Below are 27,647 nucleotides of genomic sequence, written 5' to 3' on the forward strand. Positions count from 1 at the left end.
GGTTTTACATGTCGGAGAAAAGAGTCTCTCAGATCATTAAAGCTGTTTGACTAAATGGTACCAACTGATGGACCTAAATCACCTCCTTCAGAGAGAAATATGTGGATTAGAGACTTTTTTATTTATTTTATTTAACCTTTATTTATACAGGTAATCTCACTGAGACACTGGTTCTCATTCTCAATAGACACCTGTCCTCAAATAACATAACAAGACAACATTAAGTCACTGACAAACAACACTAAGGGAACTTAAATCTGTAGAAGAAATATCTGCAAAAATAGTCATCTTTGGCCTTTATTTCAACATTTAATGCTATACTCTGTAGTGTGTTTGTTTATCCTTAAATATGGGCATAAATCCTTAAAACATTGGACTTTAATAGCATGCCAATGGCTACGATCCATGAAAGCTAACAAAATATAATTTTTTTGTTTACAGTGGCAAGTTTTTACATTGTCTCCATCTCACGCAATATTTGTTTATGGAGAGAAATCTTAAGGACATGTTGACATTCCTCCAATTGGCCTTTGATAGCATGCTAGTTGCTAAGACCTATGAATGGTAGAAAAATATTATATTTTGTTGGGTTTTTTTTTTTAGTTTGTTTACAGTGGCAAGCTGTTACAGTTTTTCCATCTTGTGCAATATTTTTTATTTATCCTTTAATATGGACAGAAATCTCAAAACATTGGGCCTTACTAGCATGCTAATATGTAAGACCCATGAATGCTAGCAAAATAATCCTGCTTTTTTGATTTTAAAATGGCAAGTTGGAAGACTTTCCTATCTACTGCTTTCCGAAGTGTTCATTTATCGTTAAATATAGACAAAAATATCCCAAATATTTTGCTTTTTTTCTCCCCAATTGGACTTTGATAGCATGCTAGCAGGTACTATGTACTATAGATTTAAGATTATCTACAGAGGATGGCCCCAGAAAACCAGAAGTGAACAGAAAGCTGTGATTTTTGACCGTTATTTCTGCATTTATTACAAATCTGTGCTTGGTGACGGGGCTTCTGATTGGTTCTGTTTGTCTCACCTCCATTTTGCAGACGTTAATGAGTGTGCGGGGAAGCCTTGCCTCAATGCTTACGCTTGCAAAAACTTGATTGGTGGATATCACTGTGCCTGCTTTCGTGGATGGGTGGGCCAGAACTGTGACGTCAGTTAGTATCAATCCAGAAAATCATCGGTCTCCAGCCTCTTTACAGCTTCCTGCAGCTCAAACCCAGCACCCTTTGCTAGCTAGCCCAGCACATTTTTAGCGAAATTAATTCTGCAAAGCATGCTAATAGCTAAAACTCTTGTTTCTAGCAATTCCAGTAAAATAATCTCATCTTTTTATACTTAAACATCCTGTTTAGTACCTTAACACTAATTTATCCAAGAATATGAACCCCTGAGACACGTTCCAACCGTCCCATTACGCTTTGATAGCATGCTAATGGTTAATGTTTTTGCTGAATTTTAACAAACTGATCTTAGTTTTTCTTGCTCAAAGTTGTGAAAAAAGCACCCATTTTGCATTGGTTTACTCTAAAAATAGACAGAAATCTCCAAACCACATTGCAAATTCTCCCACAGGATTTTGATAACATGCTAGCATAGCATGCTAATGGCAAAGACCAACAGTTGCTAGCAAAATAAACATAGATTTTTCTTGTTTAAATTAGCCCTTTGATACATTCTCTTTTCATATGTCAAGTATTAAATAATTTCTCCTACAGCTTTCATTTAGCTTTGCTAGGTCGCTAATGGCTAAGATCCATTGGACATGTTTATTGGACATGTTTTATGCTAAATTCTAGCAAAATACATCAGAGCTTTTCTTGCATATAATACCAATTTATTTAAATTTAGCCTTCTAGTCCTGTAATAAGTTTTAATTTTTGATCAATTATGGCCAGAAATCTCCAAGGCCTGTCACCAGTTTGGTGACAGGCCTCATTAGCATGCTATTAAAACCCAGTTGGGCTTTAATAGCATGCTAATTGCTAAAAACACTGGAAAATGTCATCCAGTCTTGCAAATTCACCTTATTTTTATTTAAATATTACTTCTTGCTACTGCTCTCAGTCATAAATAATCCCAGAATGTGGACAGAAAATCACAAGAACGTGTTTTCCTACGGCCTTGTGAGGCTTTGATAGCGTGCTAATGGTTTAGACTCGTGCTATGAACATAAATGTGCCCCTTGCAGTTCAACATGCTCCGAGCTATTGATTCATTTTACCTTTTGAATAAAATAAAGAGGAAGAAACGGCAATAAAAAGAACCATCTGCTGGGAAATCCACTGATGCTAATGGACGCTAAGCTAGTTAGCCGAAGGTGCTGGGCTTTAGCTTTCTGTTCAGACTCTTTCAAACCTCTCTGATGGCTGATTTTAGCTGCCACTCACTGGCTACCTTCTCCACTAAAGCTACAACTTTTTTTCCCCCCAAACCTATATTTAAATTCTGTAGGTTTAGTTTCTCTTCCATTGCACGTCTGCACCTCTCAATCTGCATCTTCAATCCACCACTTTCTGGTAGCGGCTGCATGTTTCAGCGCTCGTTGCTCGAACTCGACCTGAAACCTTTAACGTTTTCTCCGATTGATTCCTCCCCAGATATGAACAGCTGCCACGGACAGTGTCAGAACGGAGGAACCTGCAAGGTAAGACTTAAATCTGCATACAGATGCTCACAAACACTGAGGTCTTTGTTAGATTTCTGCGGGATTTTTTTGTTTTTGTTTTTTTGTTAATGTACGATGATGCCGTTGGAACACGAGCAATCATTAAAGTAGCTGTCAGGACATCAAAGAAGGCACTCGGAGGCATCGTGGTTTCGAAACATCTTTTATACAGCATGAAAGGAGTTTTTCTTTTCTGATAGAAGTAAATAAATTTGAGCTGAACTTTGCAGATACGTCAATAATTAGAAAATATGTTAATAAGTAACCTAAATATATCTATTATACCTTTAAAAACTGGAGTTAGAACATTCTTTACAATAACAAATAACAGATAAAAGGAAATGAAAATGAGGAAAAAAAGACGATAAAAGATAATTTATCGCAACACACTATAATAGACAATACATTAGAGAGCAATAATAAAAGACAATAATAGGCATTAAAATGTTAGAAAGCAAGAATAAATCACTATAATAGACAAAGCATTAGAAAAGACAATGAAAATGCAAAAAAAGTAATAAAACACTAACAGATGATCAGACAAAAAGACAATGATTTTTTTAAGAAAGGCAGTAAAAGCTGAAAAAAATAGTAGTAAAACATTACAATACACAATAAAACATTAGAAAACAGTGATAAAACACTATAATAGACGACAAATCATTTAAAAAGACTACATTTTTTTAAAAGGCAATAAAAGCTGAAAAAATTAGGAATAAAATATTAAAATGCACAATAAAGCAATAATAGAACATTATAATAGACAATGAAAATGAAAAAAGTACCATTAAAAACAGAGAATTGAGTAGTAAAACACCATAATGGACAATAAAACAGTAAGACATTAAAATAGACAATATGACATAAAACAACACTATTTTAGAGAATCTAAAATTAAGAAAGACAAATTATTCTTTTAAAAGGCAGCAAAAGCTAAAAACTCTGTAGTAAAACATTAAAATAGACTATTATGCATTTTAATAAAGTCAATTAAACATTAGAAAGCAAGAACAAAGCACGATAAATAAACATTAAAATGTTAAATTGAGCATCATAAGGAGTATGTAATTTAATACTTATTAGACAATAATGCTACATGTCTGAGTCATTTTTAAAAACTGCATAAATACATAGCTCAAATGTTAATTTAATTACTGGGTCATGTGTAATAATATTTTTTAAATCTTTTTATGCTTGTTTTTTAAAGGTTTTCTGGTTGCACTTGTGGTTTGATCTACAAGTTTCCAGCCTGTTTAAAATCGTTTTTAGTGGTTTTTATTAGTGTTTTATTTCAATTTACAAGCTTATTTGACAGGTTTTTGCCCGGTTTTCATCTGAACCTGTGAGAATTCATATCATTTCAGATGAACTTTACTTAAAATGTTATTTTCACTCCCAGTTTCTTCAAATCTCTGTGAATAAGGCGCAGCTAATTATCATTTTCTTTATTTATTAGTCAGTTATTTCATCAGTTAATCACTGTGAAACTTAACAAACCGTCTAAATGTTCATATTTTAGAAGCTGCTCCTTAATGAACTTAACTCTGGACTGTTTTATGAGCTGTGAAGCTGCAGCTGCTCATTAAACCCTTAAACGGTTTTCAAAACATTGTAAACGGCGATCGGGGAGGAGTTCTGCTGAACAAAACCAACGAGCCTTGGCCTCTGACAGGTTGACGAGCTCGTCGGCAGTAAAACCGCAGATGCTTTGATTTCTCCTCGTTGTCTCCGTTCAGGAGGTCTCCAGAGGATACCAGTGCGTCTGCCAGCCCGGCTTCGTGGGTCGACACTGCGAGGTCCAGAGGAACCGATGCAGCAGCAGCCCCTGTAAGAACGGAGGCCGATGCCACGCAGTGCTGGACGGGTTCATGTGTGAATGTCTGCAGGGCTTCACCGGGAACACCTGCGAGGTAACGACACACCTGGAGGGTACACTGTAGGAAATATACGTAGGACAATACACTGTAAAAAAATGCAGCGTAGGACAATACACTGTAAAAAATACACTGTAGGAAATATACGTAGGACAATACACTGTAAAAAATACACTGTAGGAAATATACGTAGGACAATACACTGTAAAAAATACACTGTAGGAAATATACGTAGGACAGTACACTGTAAAAAATACACTGTAGGAAATCTATGTAGGACAATACACTGTAAAAAATACACTGTAGGAAATACACTGTAAAAAATACACTGTAGGAAATATACCGGAGGATATAGACTGTAAAAATTACACTATAGGAAATATGCCGTAGGATATAGACTATAGGACAATACACTGCAAGAAATACAGTGAGAAAATACAGTGTTAGAAATACAGTGTAGGAAAAACACTAAGAAATACACTGTAGGAACCACAGTGAGGAAATCGTGTAAGAAATACATTGAAGGAAGAAATGCACTGTTAGAAAATACACTGTAGAAAATGCAGTGCACAAAAACTAAACTGCACGAAATGTGCTTGTGAAGGTGCAGAACGACCCGTGCAGCCCGAACCCGTGTCAGAACAAGGCCCAGTGCCACGGCCGGTCTGGAGATTTCTACTGCAGCTGTCCAGACGACTACGAAGGTAAAACCTGCTCTGAGCTGAAGGACCACTGCAAGACCAACCGCTGCCAAGGTAACGCAGCATCCTGAAGATTCTCCTAAGTAAACACACAGAACTTCCTGCTCTGAACGTCTAAACACCGTCGTCCTGTTTACACCCCTAGTGATTGACAGCTGCACCGTTGCTGTGGCGACCAACGACACCCAGAGGAGGGTGTGGCACATCTCGTCCAACGTCTGCGGACCTCACGGCCGCTGCATCAGCCTCCCCGCCGGGAACTTCAGCTGCTCCTGCGATCCAGGATTCACCGGCACCTACTGCCACGAGAGTGAGTCACCGCCAGCTACACGACTATATTTATCAGCTGTTACCGTCGGCGACGAGCGCACGCTTCTGACGGGAACTCGGAGTCCAGTTTCAATTTATAATCAACCTCTTAGTTTGGTTTACAAGCAGAGAGAGCTTCTTTACAAACCCTCACTGAGCAGGTTCTGGTTTTAAACTCTCACATAATGCTGGTTTCCACTGAGCTCAATGATCATTATAATATTAAGCTTTAATTCTTTAATACGTTTCAAAACAGGAGCTGCAACATGCTTTACAAAAGAAAAGCAACAATATCAGAAAATAATTACAGTAAAATATTGGAAATCACCAAGTAGACATTCTAAAAAGACAAGAAAACATAAGGCAACAACAGGCAATGAAAACATTAGACAGCAACGATACAACACCAAAAAGACAAGGAACCATTGGACAGCCACAATGAAAACGCCAAGAAAACATTAGGAATCAACAATAAAAGGTTTAAAAAAGACAAGAAAACATTAGAAATCCCCAACAAAACAGTAATAAAGAGAAGAAAACATTAGGAACCAATGATGGAACACCAAAAAGACAAGGAACCATTGGACGTCCTCAATGAAACATTAAGAAAACGTTGAGAAAACATTAGAAATCAACAATAAAACATTGAAAGAAGACAAGAAAACACTGGAAATCCCCAACAAAGCAGTAATAAAGAAAAGAAAACATTAAAAGCCCTTTAGTTTGGAAGTCGCTGCTTTTGTACATCTTGTGACACATTTTCCATTTATCAGAATCTACCTGCGACTTGGACGTTATTTCCATTAATTATTCAGCCTCAAACTGAAGCTGGAAGCAGTGAGTCAGCTGCTGTTTGTGTGTTCTCCTGCAGACATTAATGACTGTGCGTCATCGCCCTGTAAGAACGGAGGAACCTGCATCGACGGCATCAACTCCTTCAAGTGCTTCTGCCCAGACGGCTGGAACGGCAGCTTGTGTGATGTCGGTGAGTCCGAGTGGGAGGGAGTTCAGGTAGAAAAACTGAGTCACATGACCTCAGCAGGGGAGGATGTGCTGAGGGAAATGAAACTGCGAGAAGTTCTCCATGAAAAGATGAAGGTACGAATGTTTCTGAGCAGCTGTTTTTGTTCCAGATGTGAACGAGTGCAGCAGGGATCCCTGTCAGAACGGAGGCCAGTGTGTCGACCTGCTCAACGACTTCTACTGCAACTGTGTGGACAACTGGAAGGGAAAGACCTGCCACTCACGTAAGTTCACACTTAAGGAACCTGGAGGAACTTTCAGGACTTTATAGGAACATGGGAACATTTAGGAAGATGTTCTGACTGCTAGAACCACCACAGTAGAACCTCTTTTAGAGCAGGTTTACCTCGTCCAGGGTTGGTCCAACATCCTGAAACCAGATGCAGAGATGACAAGATGAAATTTCCTCTGAAAACATCCATCCATCCATCTATCATCCATCCATCTATCATCCATCTATCATCAATCCATCCATAAATGGATTCATTTCCCATTCATCCATCCAGACATTATCCATCCATCCACACATCCATCCATCCATCATCCATCCATTTATTTTCCGTCCATCCATACATCCATTATCCATCCATCCATCCATCCGTCCATGTTTTCCCGCTATGATGTCATCTTTTTAGCTGAGAAAGACGCTAGCACGAAGCGAAATATGTGAACTCTTTGTTCCCATGATGCCTCTGTGCAGGTGAGAGCCAGTGTGACTCAACCACCTGCAGTAATGGAGGAACCTGTTACGACCACGGAGACTCTTTTCTGTGCAGCTGCCCTTCAGGTTGGGGAGGAAGCACCTGCAACACCGGTAAGAAACCGGCTTTAGTCTCTGTGCGATCTTATATTATGGTTTTACAACCTTTCAGAATAAACTGAAATCTACTGGTTTTTAGCCAAGAACAGCACTTGTGACTCGGGTCCATGTGAGAACGGAGGGACTTGTGTCGGAGGTGGAGATACCTTCACTTGTATCTGCAAGGACGGATGGAAAGGACCAACCTGTGCACAGAGTAAGTCACTGTTTGAGCTGGTTTTGATTTAGGAATCATTTCATGATTTCTCCAATGGGCCTATGCTTTCAGTTGGTACATCCCGACATGTGTAGATTCTCAGGTATGGTAGTCCAAAGAGCTCCAGTAGAAGACAACTCCACTTGTTTTCGATTCTTGATAATGTTCCTCATCCAGAACTCAAAGTGTTACTGGTGGTGAAACAACCCAGGAGGACCTATGCATAGGGAGGACTATACAACACAGGAGAGCCTGGTACACCCTCATTAAGACAGAAATGTTCACATTCCGGACAGAAAAGACGATAGAAAGTAGTGAAGAACGCGATCAACTGGACCCAACACCTAAACATGGGAGGTGATCTACAACAGCAATTATCAGATACTTATAATATCAACATTGAGTCATGTTGGCTGTTAATGGGACATGAGCCATGTGGTTTAGTGATAGAAATAAACACGAGACTCCAAACTAGTCAATTAGAACTGAAGACGCCTCGTGGATGACGGTGGAACTTTGTCAAGAGCCAAAAAAGATGTAGCCAGGAGTGCACAGACTTTTATATATATATATATATATAGGTGAGACTATTCTGGACAGAGGAGACAAGATACTTTGAGAATGTAGTGAAGGAAGCCAACATCTAAACATGGACGCTGGGTTACAACGCCACTTATCAGGTACTTATGATGCTGTCCTGATATCCTTCACAAGGCAGTTTTACCACCATTCAAACCTTCAGCCATATAGACTGTTGACAAACCTTCAGCCAAGAGATTTTGAGTTGAGAATACATACTTGGAGCTTGCATTTAGTCACTAAGAACTGAAGAAACCTCTTGGATGAAGGTGGAACTTAGTCAAGAACCAAAAAGATGCAGCAAAGAGTGCACAGACCTACATATGGGTGAGACAGGCTATGGAAGTCCAGGGACACTTTTTTTGAGGACAGTGATGTCCGCATTCTGGACCAAAAAGGGTGTTTTGAGAAACTAGCAGAGGAAGACATCGACTGGAATCAACATCTCTAAACAGGGGAAGTAGTTCGCAACACTGTTTTTTAGGTACTTATGATGCAGTCTTAATATTCTTTGACAAGTAGTTCCACCACCAGTCAAACACTGAACCATGTAGATTGTTAAGATGAGATTTTTTGGGTGAGGAAAAATTACCCAGAATGCTAATTTCGTCCATTAGAACTGAAGAAATCTCTTGGATGAAGGACTTGTGAACTTCAAGAATCAAAAAAGATGTCTGGTTGCCTTCTACTTAGGAGGTTTCAGGAAACATGTTGAGCTTGTGAACCTCTAATATAGCTGAAATAAACCTGAAATAACTGATCAGAATTCACTGGTTTGAACAGGTTTTGGTGGAAAATTCAACTTGAAGGTTTCTTTTGTATTCTTTCTCTTGCAGATGTTGACGACTGCAATCCACATCCCTGGTAAGACCCATTTTATTATCATACAATGTCCTAAATTAGTAGTTATTACCCATTTTTTCTCCTTTCAAATTCAAAATAGCTCAACTTTTTCTTACATTTTTGCTGCTCTGTGATGCTCGATTGATTTTAACTGTAGATTTCATCTGTTGGCGTCTATACAAGCTTTGTCCTTGGAGTCTTTTTGCTGGTTATTTGGACGTTAAGTTGTTCAGATTAGGATCCCCAACCGTTATTCTCTGCATTTGCTCTCATCTTATTGCTAATTTTGGTTTTAAATTAGATTTTAAAGAGAAACTCAGCTGTGTTTGATCTCTTGAATCGATGGGTTGATGTGGAGTGCATCCCCGTCGGCTGCGGCGTCCTTGATCCTCACTTTTTTATTCCTTATTGATCTAGAGAAACATCTCCTCAGTTGACATTTGCATCTTTTTCTGAGTCACTCTGGATAAACGCCAACAGCAACGAGATGTAATGTTTCGACTTGCATTGAGTATGAAAGAGATCCAAACAGCTACGGGGCTTCTCAGGAACTCCAACACTTTGATTTCATGCTACAGATTTTTCCATTATGAGATGTAGATTGTGCCAACACAGATCGGCGTAATGGAATTTGTGCAGAGTCTGTACATTTTTAAACTTCTTGTTGCATGTTTTTGTCTTTGTTTATGTGTAAAAAATACAATAATTCGGTGTATATTTTCAAGCTATTCGAGTTTTGGCCTCTTATTCAAACAAAATAACACTGTTAATGACTTAAATTTGAATTTTAAGTCATTATTGCCCCCAGATTTTGCTTGTTTATTGGCAAAATTAGCACTAAAACCACTTCTGACAGCTTTAAAATTGATCTAGGACATCTCAGCGATTCCAACACTTTGCTTTCATGCTGCAGATTTTTCCATTATGAGATGTAGATTGTGCCAACGCAGGTCAACGTAATGGGATTTGTGCAGAATCTGTTTCTTTAAACTATTTGTTGCATGTTTTTTCTCTAAACATGTGTAAAAATGCAAGAATTTGCTGCATTTTTTAAATTTTACCCTCAAGATATTCAAATTTTGGCTTCTTATTCAGACAAATTAAGACTCTTAAAGACTAAAATTTGAGTTTTAAGGGTTTTTTTCCCCTGTATTTTGACTTGTTTATTGTTAAAATTAGCACTAAAACCACTTGTGACAGCTTCAGGATCGACCCTGTAAATAATGCCGTCCCCCTTCCTCCCCTCCGCTGACTGACAGGTGGATTAGTGGTGATTTTGGGCTGACGAGGTGATGGGGGAGAGGGGCAGCAGGGTGTGAAGAGACGCCCCTCTCGCCATTCACCGGCCTGGGGGTAACGGTGAGGGCTGGAGGGGCTCAGTATGTGGTCCACATGGATTTACATATGAAGTCTGGACATTGATCTGGGATCAGCTCCAGGTTTCAGCCTGCTGCCGCTCAGAGAAACTCAGAAAACACCAGATTTACTCCTCAGCGAGGGTTTAATTTAGATCCATAACTCATTTCTGCTCCTTTTAACACATTCAAACAACAAAACGACCCAGATTGGTAAATGTCTCGTCTTGTGTTTATTGCCATGAGATGCAGATAAAGTGCAAAATATTGTGCCATTATGCCCTAGTTACACAGAAAAGGGAAGTTGTGGCATTGAATTTTTGACCATTTCTCTAGAAGTAGAAGATCCCTCCCAGGCATTTTTAGAAAGTCTACAAACTAAACGAGTGCAGGGTTTACATATTAGTCAGTTTCATCTCCATCATTATCCATTCCAAAGGATCTTAGCTGTATTATTACATTGTTTAGGTTATTTTCCATGTTTAATAATACAGAAAGTGAAACTAATGACGCATGCAGGGATCCGGTATAAGAGGAGACTCAGAAGTGGGCTAAAAATTGTCCGATGTTGAACCAGTTTGGGATAATTTTGAACAAGTGTCAAGTAATTTTCAACAGTTTTTCATGCATTTTTGACATTTTATGTTACTTTGGACCAATTTTGAGTCAATTTGGGCAATTTTATGAGACTTTAGGAGAGGCTGAGAGGAAAATTAAAGCATCTGGATGAATAAAATAAATGCAGCATGGCTCAGAAACAGTGAACGGAGGAGCAGTTTGCTGGAAGATACATTCAGCATGGAGAAATATCTTTCTACTGATGATGAGCAGAGACTCAGTGTTGGATTAAAAATTGCCCTTTAGGACTGACGTTTTTGTCCATTTGAATACATCTGGGTTTCATTTCGAACAGTTTTCACGTCATTTTGAACTTTTTTTGTGACTTTAGACTACTTTTGAGCCAATTTGTGCAAATTAATGTTACTTTTAGCAAATTATTTCCAACAATTTCAAGAGCGACATTCTGTGGCGTGTAAATTTACACATTTCTGAACAATCTGGACATTGATTTAGATCAAGATCCCAGAACAGATTCATCTGACTGAGGGTTAAAATTGAGTAAATGAACCCGAAAGTCCTCCACTGTTGAATGCAGAGAAAGTGGAACAAATGACGCCTACAGGGAGCCGTAAAAACATCTTGGATCGACTTCAAAGTCAAAAAAGTTGTTTCTTTGCCAGCGACTGTGCCAGATTTCACTGCATTCTTGTAGTTGTGACAAACACAAAGGGCAGGAAGTTTGATCTCCCTGGTGGAGATCAGTAAATTATACGGTTATTTAAGTCATGACAGATTTATAAAAATGTTCCTCGCTGGTGTTTTCTCAAATGAGGGGAAAGAATTTCAAAGAATGTCACAAATGTGTCCGTGAGCAGAGAGTCTCGGGCTGTTGACATGTTTATCTCCACCACCTTCACCCATCAGGAGTGTCTTTTTGTCTTTCTGTCTTTCTGCAGCTACAACGGCGGCCTCTGCGTGGACGGCGTCAACTGGTTTCGCTGTGAATGCGCTCCGGGCTTCGCCGGGCCGGACTGTCGCATCAGTGAGTCCTGGGAACCGGAGGGTCGGGGTCTGTGGGCGGGGGGGTCGGAGGTGAAAGGTCGCCCGGGCCGATTGTTTCAGGGCGACAGATTAGGAAGCCTTTAGGAAGCCGGTGTTAACCTCTGAGGGTTGGCCGGACGGGTCAGTGCGCTCTCCCGCGGCCTTCTGGGAGGAAAAAAGCCCTTTGAGAACCTCGGTGTTATCCAGTTGAAGCGTTTCAAACCAGGCTGGTATCAAAGCTTTGTGGAGAAAGTGATTCTGTAAATCCTGAAGGTATTTAAATAAACACTCGGTCCTCTTAGATTTACATTCTCTGAACCCCAAAACCCAACAGCAAGTTTGAAAGCTTTGGTTTCTTTTTAAAAAATCACCAAAATTTCACCATTTAAAAGAGTAAGAATCCAATTTTCAGACAATGTTTCAACAAATCTTCAGTGATGTGATGGAAAATGAACCGATTCTAAGCTGGAAATTGGGTTATTTATTCAAAATCACTTAAAAAGTCACAAAAATTAACAGATTACACCAAACCTCTGAAGCCCAATACCCAACAACAAATTGAAAGCCATGGTTTCTTTCAAAAAACATGAAGATGACACCATTTATGAGAGCAAGAATCTGTAAAAATACCGAAATAATCTAATTATCAGAAAGTCTTTTAATAAATCTTCAGTGATGTGATGGAAAATGAACCAAGTCTGAGCTGAAAATGAGAGTATTCAATCAAAATCACTGAAAAAAATCACCAAAAATTAACAATTTATACCAAACAGATCCTGCAAAAAAATAAAAAAAAACGCCAGTGATTCTGTAAATCCCATCACACTCTGAAGGTATTTAAATAAAAACTCCATTCTGAGGTTTCTCTGGCAGGTTTCTTTTAAAAAGTCTCCAAAATGACACCGTTACTCAGAGCGAAAACCTGTAAAAACACCAAAAAATCCGCTGTTTAGACGGTTTTTCAACTAATATTGAGTGGTGTGATGAAAAATGGACCAAATCTGAAAAAGTCATTAAAATCATTTTAAAAAAAAAAAAAATCAAATCAAGAAAACTCTGAAACCCTCATAAAAGAAAAATCCGATCAAACAAATGTAGGAAACACTGAGCTCTTAATGATCTTCCGCTTGTCTTTGTCTCTGGTTTTGTTCTTCAGATATCGATGAGTGTCAGTCGTCTCCGTGTGCCGACGGTTCGACCTGCATCGACGAGATCAACGGATATCGATGCGTTTGTCCTCCGGGACACACCGGAGCTCGATGCCAGGACTGTAAGCACCAAACACCCTGAAATACAGCAAAAATGTTTGAAGTCTGCAAGATTTTCAATAAGATTTCATGAATACAACGTCGATTCACAACACGTCATCTGATAATAATGATAATAAACTTTATTTCTAGGATGCTTTTCAACACAAATCTGCAGCAAATGAATCATTAAGTTTAACAGACAGAAAAAATGATTTATATAAAAAACAATGCAAGATAGGAGAGGTTAAAAGACATAAATAAAATAAGACGGTTGAAGAAAAACTAAGGTGCTGCAGGAATTGCTTTCATTTGGGAAAGTTGTAGTGACTCTTGTTGATGTTTCTGGAGAAGAAGATAAAGAAAGAAACATCTGGTCAGGAAGGATTTAAATCTTTACAAAGTCAGAATTTATTTATTGAAGTGCGTCAACTCTAGAAGAACTCAAACGAGTGTAGATACTTTGGAAATTGAGGACATTTTTGCCTTTTCCATGTCAAAAATAACAAAAGAAACGGTCCAAAACTGTAAACATTATGATGCTGCCACCACCATGCTTCACTTTTACTCATTTGTTCTTTTACAGGATTTAACCACAAAATGCCGCCATGTTTTGCTGCATATAAATCAGCGAAAAGTCTAATAAGTTTACTGATTTTTGGAAAAATAATTATTTACAACAGTTGTGTATATTAAGAATTGAAAAAGGCAAAATATTTTTTGTAACCGTTACTTTACACATTTTTCCTTTTTGTGCAATGCTGTGATCTCCGGTAAAATCACAGAAGAATAGACATTTATGTTTTTAAAAAAAGGTAAATATGTAGGAATTGGTACATTTGACAGTGAAATCACACTATATTTACTGTGTTTAAGTCAGAAAAATGATTAATTTCTAGAGATTTGGAATTTTTAAAGGTAAGGTGCTGTAGGAATTGTTTCCATTTGGGAAAGTTGTAGATAAATAAAGAAGCATCTGATCAGGAGTGATTTAACTCCTCAAACGAGTGTAAAAGCTTCAGAAATGGATCAAATTTTTCTCAAATGTTTGCCTTTTCTGTGTCAAAATGTGCATCAAACCACATGATTGAGAGTTGCAGCTTTAATGCGGTTTGAGCTCCGCTGCAGCTGCAGGATTACATGCAGCCACTGAACTCCTGTCTTCTTGCAGTCATCGGTCTGGGGAAGTCGTGTCGTCACGCCGGCCTCCAGTTTCCTCACGGCAGCCGGTGGGAGGAGGAGTGCAACAGCTGCCAGTGTGTCAACGGAAACGTCCGCTGCTCCAAGGTTCCCAGATAATCCCACACCTGCTCACCTGGCCGGTTCCTCAGAGAACCTTCCGGCTAACCTCTGATCGTCTTCCTGCAGGTGAGGTGTGGTCGTCGGCCCTGCATCCTCCCCAGAGCCCAGCCTCCTCCTCAGGACTCCATCCCCCCGTCCTGCCCCGGAGGACACGAGTGCGTCGAGCATCAGTTCCTCACCTGCTTCTCGCCGCCGTGCCGCCAGTGGGGCGTTTGTTCGACGCCCGACCCGCCGACGCCGCTGCACACCCAGTGTGAACCCAACAGCGGTTACCTTGACAACAGCTGCGCTCACATCACGCTCATCTTCAAGAAGGACAAAGTACCACAGGTAAAAAACAAGAAAAATGGGAAAAAAAGAGTCGTTTAGAGGTGAGGTTTTAAGAAAAGTCTATTTAAACTGTGATTTTTTTTTTTTTGCTGTTTCACAGATTCTCCTGTTTTGTTAAATTACAGATATTATCTAGTAAAATTACAGACAAAAAGTTTTTCATTTACATGCTAACTTCACCAAAAAACAGTAATTATGATGCTGCCACCGCCATGCTTCACTGTTACACATTTGTTCTTTAACAAGAAAATAAGCAGTTTTTTTGCATTTAAATCTGCCAATAGTATCTGTAATGTACAGATTTTTGTGGTTTGTTGAAACTAAAGTTCTGTATATTAACTCTAAAAACACAGGTAAAGCTGTAAATATTCAGTCATTTGTTCTTTTAACACATTTTACCATAAAATTACTTTTTTTTTTTTTACATTGATACAAATATTTGCCTTTTTTAAATTACACATATTAAGGATGCAAAAAATGATAAATTAGTTATTTAAAGTATTTTTCCTTTTTTGATAAATTTCAAATACCTTTTTAACATCATAGAAGTCAGCATCATTATTTTAGTATTTTTTTAAGAATTAAATTTATTAAGAATTCAAATATGATGACTATTATTTTTACAGATTTTCCCTCTTTTAGTAAACAATTTCTTATAAAATCACTGAAAAAATATGCATTTATGTTAACCCTGAAATAAATTTTAAAAAGAGATAAAACTATAAATAATCTTTTGTTAAAAACAGTTTTTACTATGTTTTATTCAGCCAAAATGAAATTACTAAGCAGATATTTGCTGTTATGTAAAAGATAAATAATGTATTTTAAAGAATACAAAAATGGCAATTAATTTTTAAACGGTTATTTTACAGATTTCTCCTGTTTTGTTCAATTACAGATAGTATCTACCAAAGTTATAGTAAATAAAAAATATTCATTGACATGTTGATGGTAAAAACAAAAACAAAACAGGCCTAAGCTGAACTATCTGAAAATCAGAAACTGTTAAAAATCCAGAGAGGGAGAAAAAAAACTGTTTTAAATGAGTCCAGCAGTAAAAGATCTGATGTGTCTCAGTCTGCTGTAAAACTTATTAATGACAGAATATTTCCAATCCGATGTTTTAACATGAAGTTCTGTGGTTTTAACATTCAGTATCAAAGCAGGGCTTTTATTGTGAAGGGCGTGGCTCTGGTCTAAATTAAAGGACAGATGTTTTATCGGCTCTGATATCCTGCAGCGAACAAGAAGAAAGTTTAAAATGTGACTTCTGTCAGCGATCCAGACGATCAGAAGCATTTCTTTTCTTGTCCGTTTCATTGGTTTGCTGCTCAGTTTTTCCTCTGTAGTGAATAGATTTGAGCACAAACCTGAAAGTTCTTCATTCAAACAGCGGCGGTAGGAGGAAGAAGCTGCAGGTTCTCCCTCCAGATGGCATTCTGTTGTTCATGAATTGTTAACGGGCCTCGTGGGACTCGTCTGAATGAAGCTTTATGAAGGATTATTGTAATTAAAACGACTGATGTGGTTCCTGTTGGCGTTCTTCAGGGCACCACGGTGGAGAACATCTGCTCAGAGATCCGGTATCTTCCTGTAACTCGGACGCTGGCTGAAGAACGAGCTCTGCTGATCCTCTGTGACCTGTCCTACTCCACCAGTGATGCCGTGGAGGTCGCCATGGTGATTATCACACAAATACTCAATCATGATACACCACGAGGACTCAGATATGAGACTGTCTGTTGGGTAATCTTACAAGGAGGAGGAGATTTAGTTCAACTTTTTGGCCCAAATGTCAACTAGCTGTAACTAGAAATTAGACTTTAATGTGTCGATATTGAAAAATTGCAAAATTTATATTGCTGGTCAATGTTCAGCTATCAAAAGAAAAGGCTTATAAATGGTGTCATTACATAGTTTGCCCAGCAGAGCGGCTCCACTATTCTCAACCTTGTATGCAGCACATGTAGCAGAGAACGCAATGTACGCATATGGAAAAATGAAGCCCCACCCATGTGGATTTTTGGTGTTGAAGTCAATATTGAATATTGGGGAATAAAAAAATTCTGCAGCACATGTAGCAGAGCACGAATCACAGCTTAATGGACGATGGTGCGGAGTCAAATGGTGTCTTTGCAGTGAGCAGCTAACCAGTTTGTGAGATATATTACTCGATGCAAGTCCCAACATGATGATGCTGCCACCACCATGCTCCACATCATGATGGTGCCACCACCGTGCTTCACATCATGATGCTGCCACCACCGTGCTTCACATCATGATGCTGCCACCACCGTGCTCCACATCATGATGCTGCCACCACCGTGCTTCACATCATGATGGTGCCACCACCGTGCTTCACATCATGATGCTGCCACCACCGTGCTTCACATCATGATGCTGCCACCACCGTGCTTCACATCATGATGCTGCCACCACCGTGCTCCACATCATGATGCTGCCACCACCGTGCTTCACATCATGATGCTGCCACCACTGTGCTTCAGAATCAGAAAAAAACTCATCTGTCCACTCAGCTGTGATATTATGCTCTGCAACATGTGCTGCAGGATTTTTTCACATCCTAAGATTCGTCTCCGAAAGTCGAGTAACAGATAAATCAAAACAGAGACGGCAGTTTAAGAACAAGACAATCGTTCAATAGTTCTTCTTCTTTGTCCAACCCTTTTCTTAAATCGCACTTAATTCATCACTGCTAATGGTTTCCAGAGGAGTCCAGTAAAAACTGAAGCTTTTTTCTATTTTCGGTCTTTCCCTCTTTGTTTTGAAAAAAAAAAAGCAGAAGAAAGAGGAAAGAGAGACAGCAGAGGGAGAGGCGTTTGAAGCTTTTAGCAACATCTGGATGAGATTTAGTTTTCTGCTGGAGCACCTTGCCGATCTCTGTCTCCTCAACATCGTCTTTTTCTTCTTCTTTTATTTGCTCTCTCGGCCACCCAGACTCGGGGGAATCAGTCACTTGGCTGCTCTAAGCTCTTAATGGAGGGGATTAGTTCCTGCTCCTCTGATGTTTTCAGGCCCGTTTTGAGCGACAGATACAGGAAAAGGAGTGGCGAGGCTGACATCCACCCAAACCCCACAACAAGCCTTTCATACGAGGAGAAAAAAAACCCTCACTCCCACTCTCTGTGGATTCGTGTTGCAGCGAGACGTCAGCGCTCGCTTCCAAGTGTGGGTGAAGTCTTTATAATCTCCGACCCGAAGTTTCAGGAAGTGTGTGGGAACCTCTGGACGACGAGGTTCTCCAGCTCGACATGTTGAGGCTTCGTCAAGTGTTTGAGGAGGAAAACCAAGAGGTGTTCGAGTGGTTCAAGCAAAACATTTGGAGGTTTGTTGAGGCGAGTCGAGCCAAGTCGTGTTTCTGACGGGAGCTCCTTCAGACCGGACAGAATGAGCAATTTTAATGCTTACTGGGCTGTAAATGAAAAACGCTCGTAAAGTGAATTGTTGCAATGTTTCGTGTTGTCCGCAGATTAGGTATAAACACCAAAAATCAACCCGAACATGTGAGTTTATTTTCAGTCTGTGCTAATCCGCCGCTGTAAATAGTTCCAAGCGTGTTTCTTATTGTTGGCAGAACATTTGCAGGATTGTTCTTTATTTCTTCTGACGTTTTAAAAGTTTCTTGACAGTTAAACAGAAACATGGTGGTTGTAGTTCCTCTCAGTCCCACATCCACCGTCCTGCTGACAGGAATACTCACTTCAGCACTGAATTTGTATTAATCAGCCGCTATACATAGTCCCCCAAAAACTTACGGTCTCTTGTTGTTGAAGGAATGTTTGATCAAACCTGCAGTATCAAGGTGTTAGTGATTCCTACAGTACCGAGGTGTTAGTGACTCGCCCACCTACAAAGATGTAGCACTTACCAGCATTTTGACCTTTTAACGTTTTCTAAAATTGATAGAATTTCAAAACCTGGTGCTACAAAGCATCCCAACATCATGATGCTGCCACCTCCGTGCTTCACATCATGATGCTGCCACCTCCGTGCTTCACATCATGATGCTGCCTCCACCGTGCTTCACATCATGATGCTGCCACCTCCGTGCTTCACATCATGATGCTGCCACCACCGTGCTTCACATCATGATGCTGCCTCCACCGTGCTTCACATCATGATGCTGCCACCACCGTGCTTCACATCATGATGCTGCCTCCACCGTGCTTCACATCATGATGCTGCCACCTCCGTGCTTCACATCATGATGCTGCCACCACCGTGCTTCACATCATGATGCTGCCTCCACCGTGCTTCACATCATGATGCTGCCTCCACCGTGCTTCACGTCATGATGCCGCCACCACCGTGCTTCACATCATGATGCCGCCTCCACCGTGCTTCACGTCATGATGCCGCCTCCACCGCGCTTCACGTCATGATGCTGCCTCCACCGCGCTTCACATCATGATGCTGCCTCCACCGTGCTTCACATCATGATGCTGCCTCCACCGTGCTTCACATCATGATGCCGCCTCCACCGTGCTTCACATCATGATGCCGCCTCCACCGTGCTTCACGTCATGATGCCGCCTCCACCGCGCTTCACGTCATGATGCTGCCTCCACCGCGCTTCACATCATGATGCTGCCTCCACCGTGCTTCACATCATGATGCTGCCTCCACCGTGCTTCACATCATGATGCTGCCTCCACCGTGCTTCACGTCATGATGCTGCCACCACCGTGCTTCATGATGCTGCCTCCACCGTGCTTCACGTCATGATGCTGCCTCCACCGTGCTTCACGTCATGATGCTGCCTCCACCGTGCTTCACATCATGATGCTGCCTCCACCGTGCTTCACGTCATGATGCTGCCACCACCATGCTTCATGATGCTGCCTCCACCGTGCTTTAATCTGAACTAATGCGCTGCTGTAAATAGTCCCCCCAATATTCACATTTTCTTGTTGGAGGAATGTTTGATAAACTTTTAGTATCGAGGTGTTTGCGCTTCGCCCACCTACAAAGATGTAGCACAGAGTCCTGTTTTCATCAAGTATTTTTATGAGCTTTTTGAAGTATCATAAAAACTTCAGAGTTTAGGGAAGTTTTTTTCAACTTCAAATATTTATATGAACTTCTTCTAATGCAGTAAATCAAGTTATGCATAAACATGCCTTAAAATGCAACACAAACAGCTGGTCACTGCAGGTTTTAGATGAAGTTACTGAAACACAAAGAGAGAAGTGCATTTGAGCAAACTAACTGGGTGCAAAGCATTTATTTTGGACTTTTTTTTTTTTTTTTTACATGAGACATCTGGAATAATTCTGATTAAATACGACAGTTTTCAGGTGAGATTTGGTCCATTTTCATGAGACAAGCCACACTTCTCAGACTGTTATTTCAGTTTCTGGCTGATAAAAGGTGTAATTTGGGTGATTTTTACCAGAAAACAAGCCTTCATAAACCTGTAGCTGCAGCATCACTACTTCAGTTCTATGATTACGTGCACGGTTCACATTTTTAAGCTTAAATTTAACCACAGGTTTCACGTCTATTTCTCATTATCAGGATTTGGTGCAAAGACTTTATTTTTGACAAATTCTTGCATGAGACCTCTAGAATGAAGTGATTTTTATTAAATATGACAGTTTTATTAAATATGGACAGATTTTGTCCATTTTCATGAAAAAAGACACTCTTCTCGGACTGTTTTTACAGTTTCTGCCTGATAAAAGGTGTAATTTGGGTGATTTTTAGCAGAAAACAAGCCTGAATAAACCTGTAGCTGCAGCCTGACTGGTTCAGTTTGAGGATCAGGACGTCTGTCAGGTTGCCGATGTGTCCGTCAAGCCGGTGGGCGGGGCTTCAGTGTGGAGGTGTGTGAATGAGCTGCAGAATAAAGGAGTGTTTGTCCTGAGGCGTTGGGCTGCACAGCTGGCCTCCTGCTATTGTCTGTCCTAATTGAAGTCCGGCTAATCCCTCCGTCCATTAAGTCCAGCAGCGGGGGGGGTCCAGATGTTCCAATCACACGTCATTGTGGTTTTTCTTCGGCCTCTCTCTTGTCTTTTGTGGCCTCCAGCAGGATTCTGGGACTTAATTTTCTTTCTCTACTGTACTGAGAGAATCTGCGGCTTTCAGCTAATCGGCTTCTTTTCACTCCGTTTAAAGTGAACCAGGAGCTTCTGGGGTTCCTCTGATGGAGAAAAGAGCTGCAAGTCTTCAATTAATGTCAACCATTCAATCAGTCTGAGTCTTTTTTTTTAAAGAAAAACATTCTAAATCCTCTGATTCCAGCGGATTTCTTTCCTCTTCTGTGTCAGTAAACTGAATATTTTAGATTTCTGGACAAACATTTGTCATCTTGAGCTTTGGGAAACACTGATGGACATTTTTCACTGTTTTCTAACATCACTTTTAGTTAATTAATCGTGGAAATGAAGGCATAATGAAAGAATAAATGCATTTCAGAGCTTTACAGTCAAACAGAAACCTCTTTAATGGAACAAATTTATATTATTCCTGCTGTGAAAGCTCTGTTCTTATGACTGATTATGGGTTAATATTTCTGCAAGCATCAATTAAATAATCAGTAAAAAATATCTTTCTTTAATTTTGCGTTTTAATCTTTTAGACATTTTAGGATATTTTGCTTCCACGTGTTTTTTCTAAAACATCCAAAATACACATTTAGGACTTTATTTGACCACATTTTTCTCTATTGGACATTTAAATTAGATATTTGATGGGAGTTTCCCTCATTTGCACAATTAAACATTCAGTTTTAAAGAACATTTGTATTACAGAATGAATTATTGTCCTAATTTTAGCCCCCAACTGTGGAAATTGAATCATTTTAGAATTTCACATGCGTTAAAAATGTTTGGAATTTTTTGTCTTTATAGGACCTTTTTCTCCAACTTTGAACCATAAAACTCCATTTAAGCAGCATTTATGAAGACTAAACGTTGTAGGTTTATATTATGAGGGTTTGTTCACGTTTATTATTTACAGCCCGATTTATAGAACATTTTATTTTGAAAAAAAAAAATGGCGCAAATGGATTTCTTTTTGTTTTTTTTCCCCAACGTTTTCTGATTTATGAAGCAATAAAAACAGATATCTGAAACTTCCTCTGTAAAAACAGGAAACTGGGTTCAGATTTCTGTTTTGGAAATTGTCATTTTTAGATTTATAATGCATCTTTTGCATATTTAAACATAACATTTCACAAATCTCGTAATAGAAAAAGTAATTGTTTTAGTGTAAGTCAACAGCTGGGGGAGTTTGATGATATCTGTTGGTTCTAGAATTTTCCTCTGTTCACCTGTGGTCTTTTTAAATTCAGAAGAGGTTCTGAAGTGTCTGTAAAAGGCTGAAAACTGTAGAAACAATCCAACGGTATCAACTTAATCTACGCATTAAAGTCTATGTTGTCTCTCTAACACGTGAATCGTCTGTTTCCTGCGCAGTCCTTCGAGCAGGACGGCCGGTCGAAGGACGGCGACTGTGGTCTGATCCAGAAGGCGGCCGGCGCCATCACCGGAGCTTTGTCCAAACGCCACAACAGCTCCGTCATCCTGGCCGTGGTGGAGGTCAAGGTGGAGATGCTGGTGGAGTGTCCTCCTGTCGGTGGGTTTCCAGCAGCACAAACACTCAGAATAAAGGAATTTATCTTTAACGATGCGTTTAGCTTAGCTTAGCACAAAGACTGGAGGCAAAGGGAAACTGTTAGCATAGCTCGTCAAACGTACGAAATATGACGGTTGTAAGGTGAGATTTGGCTCATTTTCGTGACTAAAACTGCACTTCTTGGACTGTTTCTATCGTTTCTGGCTGGTAAAAGGTGTAATTTGGGCCGCTTTTAATAGAAAACGCGTCTTTTCAAACTTGCAGCTGCAGCATCACCAGTTCTCTTCTACGATTACCTTCATGATTCACAGTTTAGGGCAATTTTTAAAACTTTTTTTACAGAATCTGGTGGAAACACTTAAATTATGACTGACTTTTACATGAGACGTCAAGAATAAAGTGATTTTGTTGAAATCTGGCAGCTTTAAGGGTAGATTTGGTGCATTTTCTTGAAAAACGCTGGACTTGTTGGACTGTTTTTACAGTTTGGCTGGTTAAAGGTGTAATTTGGTGATTTTTACCTGAAAACTGGCCTTTATGAACCTGTAGCTGCAGCATCACTGCTTCACTTCTATGATTACCTGCATGATGAACAGTTTCAAGCTCAGATTTGGTCTTCACAGTGTTCTACAGAATCTGGTGGAAGCACTTTATTTGGACAAATTTTTGCTCAAGACATCCAGAATGAAGTGATTTTGATTATTTAAGGCTAAATTTGATCCATGTTTGGACTGTTTTTACCATTTTTCTGGCTGGTAAAAGGAGTAATTGTGGCCGTTTTGAATAGAAAATGAGTCCTTATGAACGTGTAGCTGCAGCATCACTGGTTCACTCTATAACTGCATTAGATGTGGTTATTTTTTCTAACTGAACATGGCTTCATGTTTGCACCGAGGAGCCAATTTTTCTGACTAATTCTTAATTAACACATGTAGAAAAGTGATTCTAATGAAGTATAAGAGTTTTAATGGTAGATTTGGTCCATTTTCAAGACAGAACCAAACTTCTTGGACTGTTTTTACAGTTTCTCTGGCTGGTAAATGGTATAATTTGAGCCATTTTTAATAGAAAACAGGTCTTTTCAAATCTTTAGCTGCAGTGTCACCAGCTCTCTTCTACCATTACTTGCATTATTCACAGTTTTACACTTGGATGTGGTTGTTTTATCTGACAGAACTGAGTCAAACGTGGCTTTATGTAGCACTAAGGAGCTCATTTTTTTGGAGTTTGATGAACTAGTACAGTTTTAAGGATAGATTTGGTCCATTTTCGTGACAAAACTAAACTTCTTGGACCGTTTCTACAGTGTCTGGCCGGTAAAAGGTGTCATTTGGGCCATTTTTAATAGAAAACCAGTCTTTCAAACATGTAGCATCACTGGTTCAGCTCAGTTTTGTCCAAGAATCTCTGTCAGGTTGCTCATCTGTCCTTAGCTAGTTGGGTTTTGTTGGTTGGTGCTTCCAGGACGTGGACACAACTTAAGCAACAAGGTTGAACCAATTCAACTTTTTCTGCATAAATCAAACCCAGTTGCTCATGTCGGTTGTCTCTGGAACTTTGTTCTGCATAAGTATCTACTAAAAAGTTAGTTTTTGATCTTTAGAATGAACCCCTAACGTCTTGTGTCCTTCAGGCTACCTGGTTCCGGTCCTGTGTGTCGTCTTCAGCGTCCTCTGGATCTTCTGCATCGTGGTTTGCGTCTGGTGGACCCGCAAGAGGAAGAAAGAGCGCGAGAGAGCGTCCCGGTCCGAGGAAACCACGGTGAACAACCAGCTGGAGCCTCTGCGGAGCAACAACAAGGACAACCGCGACAAAGACATTCAGTACGAATGCAAGAAACTGATGAGCCCGTCGGACCGGAGCTGCGACGGGGCCGAGGGCGAGGAGGACGGCGAGTGCGAGGCGGAGGACGACCAGGAGAGGGCGCCGCAGAGGTGCTCGGGGGCAACGCCGCAGGACAGGGGCATGCTGGGAAAAGGGGGCGTGGTCTGCACGACGCGCAGCGGCCCGGTGAAGGCGCCGCACCGGACGGCGTACAGCCCCAAAGACAACCGGTGTAAAAACCTGAACGCCGCCAAGCTGAGCGAGGACGTTAAAGACCACTACGTGTGAACGGACGGCGCCAGCTCTGAACCACAAGCACCAAAAAGTGAAGATTACAGATGCTTTAATTTTCTATTTTTTGTTCGTTATTTAACGGAGGCTTTATTTACCAAAAAAAAACAAAAACCCACCAAAAAAAGCAACAAAAAAACGTCACAGCAGCTTCTGGATCTCTGGATTTAATCGTCACTGTTGGAATCAAGAGGCAGTTTCTTTCTGGCTGATTTTTCTTTCCTGTTTACAGACCTTTGCTTGGTGGACGCTAACGGCTGGCAGCTGTTCTCGTGGTTTCTACTGTGCGCTGAATCCTCTCCTGTCGGCCTTAAGCCCTCGAACCCGCGGGCCTTTTCTACGCTGTCCTTTATATTTAACCAGCAAAACCACAAAAAAAAAAGTTTTCTACACGTTTCAGTCCTCGGACCGTCGGCTCAGAGGATCCACCGTTTGACGCCCGGCATGAGAACTCTTTTTGTTTACATCCATAAACATCTTTTTTCCATTTTGTGTTGATTTCTCAGTATTTGCTTTGGTAGAAAAGTGCCTTCAGCCCCTGTTTTCTCCTGTTTTTCAGACTCTAAATACATTTAAAAGGGAAAGAAGTCCGATGAACATCTCTTCACATGGCAGTAAAAGCCTGTTTTCTTTGTACATATGTATATATCAACAAATGGCTGTGTATATTTGAGTTTAGTAACTTAAGTGACGCTTTGTATCATAGTTATTCTAAAGAATAAGATTGTTTTTGTGTTTGTTTTTTTTAATGATGTCATTCCGTTTATTGGTGTCTGTTGACACGACGACAGGTTTTCTACAGATTATCGGACTGAATCATGAACATCGGCTTAAAAAAGATCATGATTGTTTGTCTTGATGTGCTTTGATTATTTGTTTGGAGCTGCCTTTACAGCGTCATTTTACAGGAGAAATCTGATTTTAGAGGGACTTTGGACTCCCCAAATACCTGATTCTGACTTCTATTTCAGCAAAACTCACAACTATTGACATTTTTCAACCATATTTCTTCGTAAATCCTTTCAGCACCCTAAAATCCACTTACTTTACTTTACTTGAAACACTCAAAAAAACATAAGAGTTCCACTACAAAGTGTGAAATTTATGTTTTAAAAGTCCTACAAATGCATCAAGATGTGCTCACTCATGTTTTATCTCAGTTCTTGGATAAATGTTTTTTATTTCTTGTTGTTTTTACACATTTTACACCCTGTTAGCGTCCTGTTGAAGACCAGTATACAGCTCAGTAAGACTAGAAATCAGGTTTTTAATCACAACACTCCACAGAAATGAGGACTCGTTTGGTAAAACCATTCAAAACTGCTTCAGTGCACTTTTTTCTCAGTTTAAAGTCGTGCAGTTTGGTCCAGTCTTTGGTTTTTGCTCATTAAAATCACTTAAAATGACTTATTTAATGCTCCCCACATTACGAACGCTGTTACTGGTGCCCTGGACCTTCCTTATTTTACATTTAATTTTAGGAGTTTTATCCATGGCTGCTTGGCGACATGAAAATCTGGTCACAAAATGGAACATACGTCGACTTTTTCAATCTAATTGCACAAAATCCTGATTTTTCGACTCCTTTTTGGTTAAATTTGAGACTCCAGTTGTTTAAAAACAACAGATTTTGACATTTTTCTGACGTTCTGGTGTTAAATCTTGAAGCTGGGTCTGATTTCTAAATCTCTCTGGTCCAAACAGCTTCAAAGCAGCCTCGTCGTTGTCGTCGTCGTCGTCTCTTCAGTCTTGTTTTTCTCCAGTTTTGCGGTGTGTCGACGGCTGGCAGGGCAGCAGAGCGTTTATTCAAACCTGATTCATCCACTGAATCCACTGCAGACAGATTAAAGGTGTGAATGGAAACAGACGAGTGTGAATCCTGATGTTGTCGCCTCTCCCTGTGTGTCTATTCTGGTCTAATGAAGGGAACAAGTTGTGTTGTTGTTGTTGTTTTGTTGTGGATGTTTCGGTCTGTTTCTGCACTAAGATCACACAGGAAGAGGTCAAAATAAAAACGTCACTGTTTGTGGATGATTTTTTTTCAATATTTTGTTGTTTTTTGTGTTCTTTTGTTAATTAATGCTGATGCAAATCATTAAAAGCCCAAAATTCATTTTCTGTCAGTAAATTTCGCCTCGTGTTCGTCCCGGCTGAGGGGCTGGATGTGCAGAACGTTGTAATTATTTTGTACAAAATTTGGTAAAAGTCTTGGTTTGTTAGTGGAATTTTTGTTTGTTCTTAGAACAATCCTATTATTTATTAAAGTATTTTATACCAAACTTCATCCTGTTCAGTCATTTTTTGGTGTTTCTGTGTCTGTCGTGGTTTCCTTTCTAAAGCTTCACTTTGCCTTCAAGAACTTCAGTTTTCATTCAAGAACGTACATTTCTATAGAAAGAACTTCATTTTTCTTTCTAGAACTTACATTTGTATTCTAAAACTCCAGTTTTCATTCTAGAACTTCAATTTTCATAGAAAGAACTTCAGTTTCTGTTCCAGAACTTTGGTTTCCATTGTGGAACGTAACACCTCGTTGTAGAACTTTCGTGTCTACTGAAGCACTTAAAATTTCTTACACGAAGGTTAACTTCCATTCTAGAAGTTCATCTTACATTTTAGAACCTAATTTTGCGTTTGGGAACTTCTTCCATTGTGAAACTCCAGTTTACATTCGAGAACCTTGTTTTACATTCTGGAACCTCAACTCCTCTGTAGAACTTTGCTTTCAAGATGCGATGCTCTACGACGACTAACCAGTGTAGAACTTCTTCTTTTTTTGGTCTGGAACTTCAGTTTCTGTTTAAGAACCCTAAAATAAAACTCTACACTCTAGATCAGGGGTCGGCAACCTTTAACACTCAAAGAGCCGTTTCGATCCGTTTCCCACAGAAAAGAAAACACCGGGAGCCGCAAAATCCTTTTGGCATTTAAAATGAAGACAACACTGCATATATCGCTTTTTTACCTCTATGCCCTTGTTAATCAGTCGTGATTAATTAATTACAAAGCCTCTAATTAGATTCATTTTTAAATTGTGTCCTTCCACTAATATTTATCTTACTTGGTTAA

At 39.8% G+C, this 27,647-nt stretch overlaps 1 protein-coding gene across 2 annotated transcripts in view; it reads left to right on the forward strand.

The window, feature by feature from the left end:
• The window catches only part of LOC110949695 (protein jagged-2-like), an 81,242-nt gene extending 54,380 nt beyond the window's left edge, over nt 1-26,862 (forward strand). Inside the window, exons 10-26 of one of the 2 annotated variants that reach the window (XM_022191868.2) lie at nt 1,059-1,172; nt 2,616-2,662; nt 4,420-4,593; nt 5,162-5,312; nt 5,404-5,568; nt 6,439-6,552; nt 6,701-6,814; nt 7,291-7,404; nt 7,490-7,606; nt 9,022-9,049; nt 11,901-11,986; nt 13,142-13,255; nt 14,404-14,519; nt 14,601-14,864; nt 16,413-16,544; nt 22,304-22,463; nt 24,097-26,862. In XM_022191868.2, the coding sequence (XP_022047560.2) occupies nt 1,059-1,172; nt 2,616-2,662; nt 4,420-4,593; nt 5,162-5,312; nt 5,404-5,568; nt 6,439-6,552; nt 6,701-6,814; nt 7,291-7,404; nt 7,490-7,606; nt 9,022-9,049; nt 11,901-11,986; nt 13,142-13,255; nt 14,404-14,519; nt 14,601-14,864; nt 16,413-16,544; nt 22,304-22,463; nt 24,097-24,575 (2,489 nt within the window). In that variant the 3' untranslated portion in view covers nt 24,576-26,862. The remainder of the gene's footprint in view (nt 1-1,058; nt 1,173-2,615; nt 2,663-4,419; nt 4,594-5,161; nt 5,313-5,403; nt 5,569-6,438; nt 6,553-6,700; nt 6,815-7,290; nt 7,405-7,489; nt 7,607-9,021; nt 9,050-11,900; nt 11,987-13,141; nt 13,256-14,403; nt 14,520-14,600; nt 14,865-16,412; nt 16,545-22,303; nt 22,464-24,096) is intronic. The other variant, XM_022191869.2, reaches the window with a different exon arrangement.
• The last annotated feature ends 785 nt before the right edge of the window (nt 26,863-27,647 follow it).

This window comes from Acanthochromis polyacanthus, chromosome 1, assembly GCF_021347895.1.
Source record: "Acanthochromis polyacanthus isolate Apoly-LR-REF ecotype Palm Island chromosome 1, KAUST_Apoly_ChrSc, whole genome shotgun sequence".
Lineage (NCBI taxonomy): Eukaryota > Metazoa > Chordata > Actinopteri > Pomacentridae > Acanthochromis > Acanthochromis polyacanthus.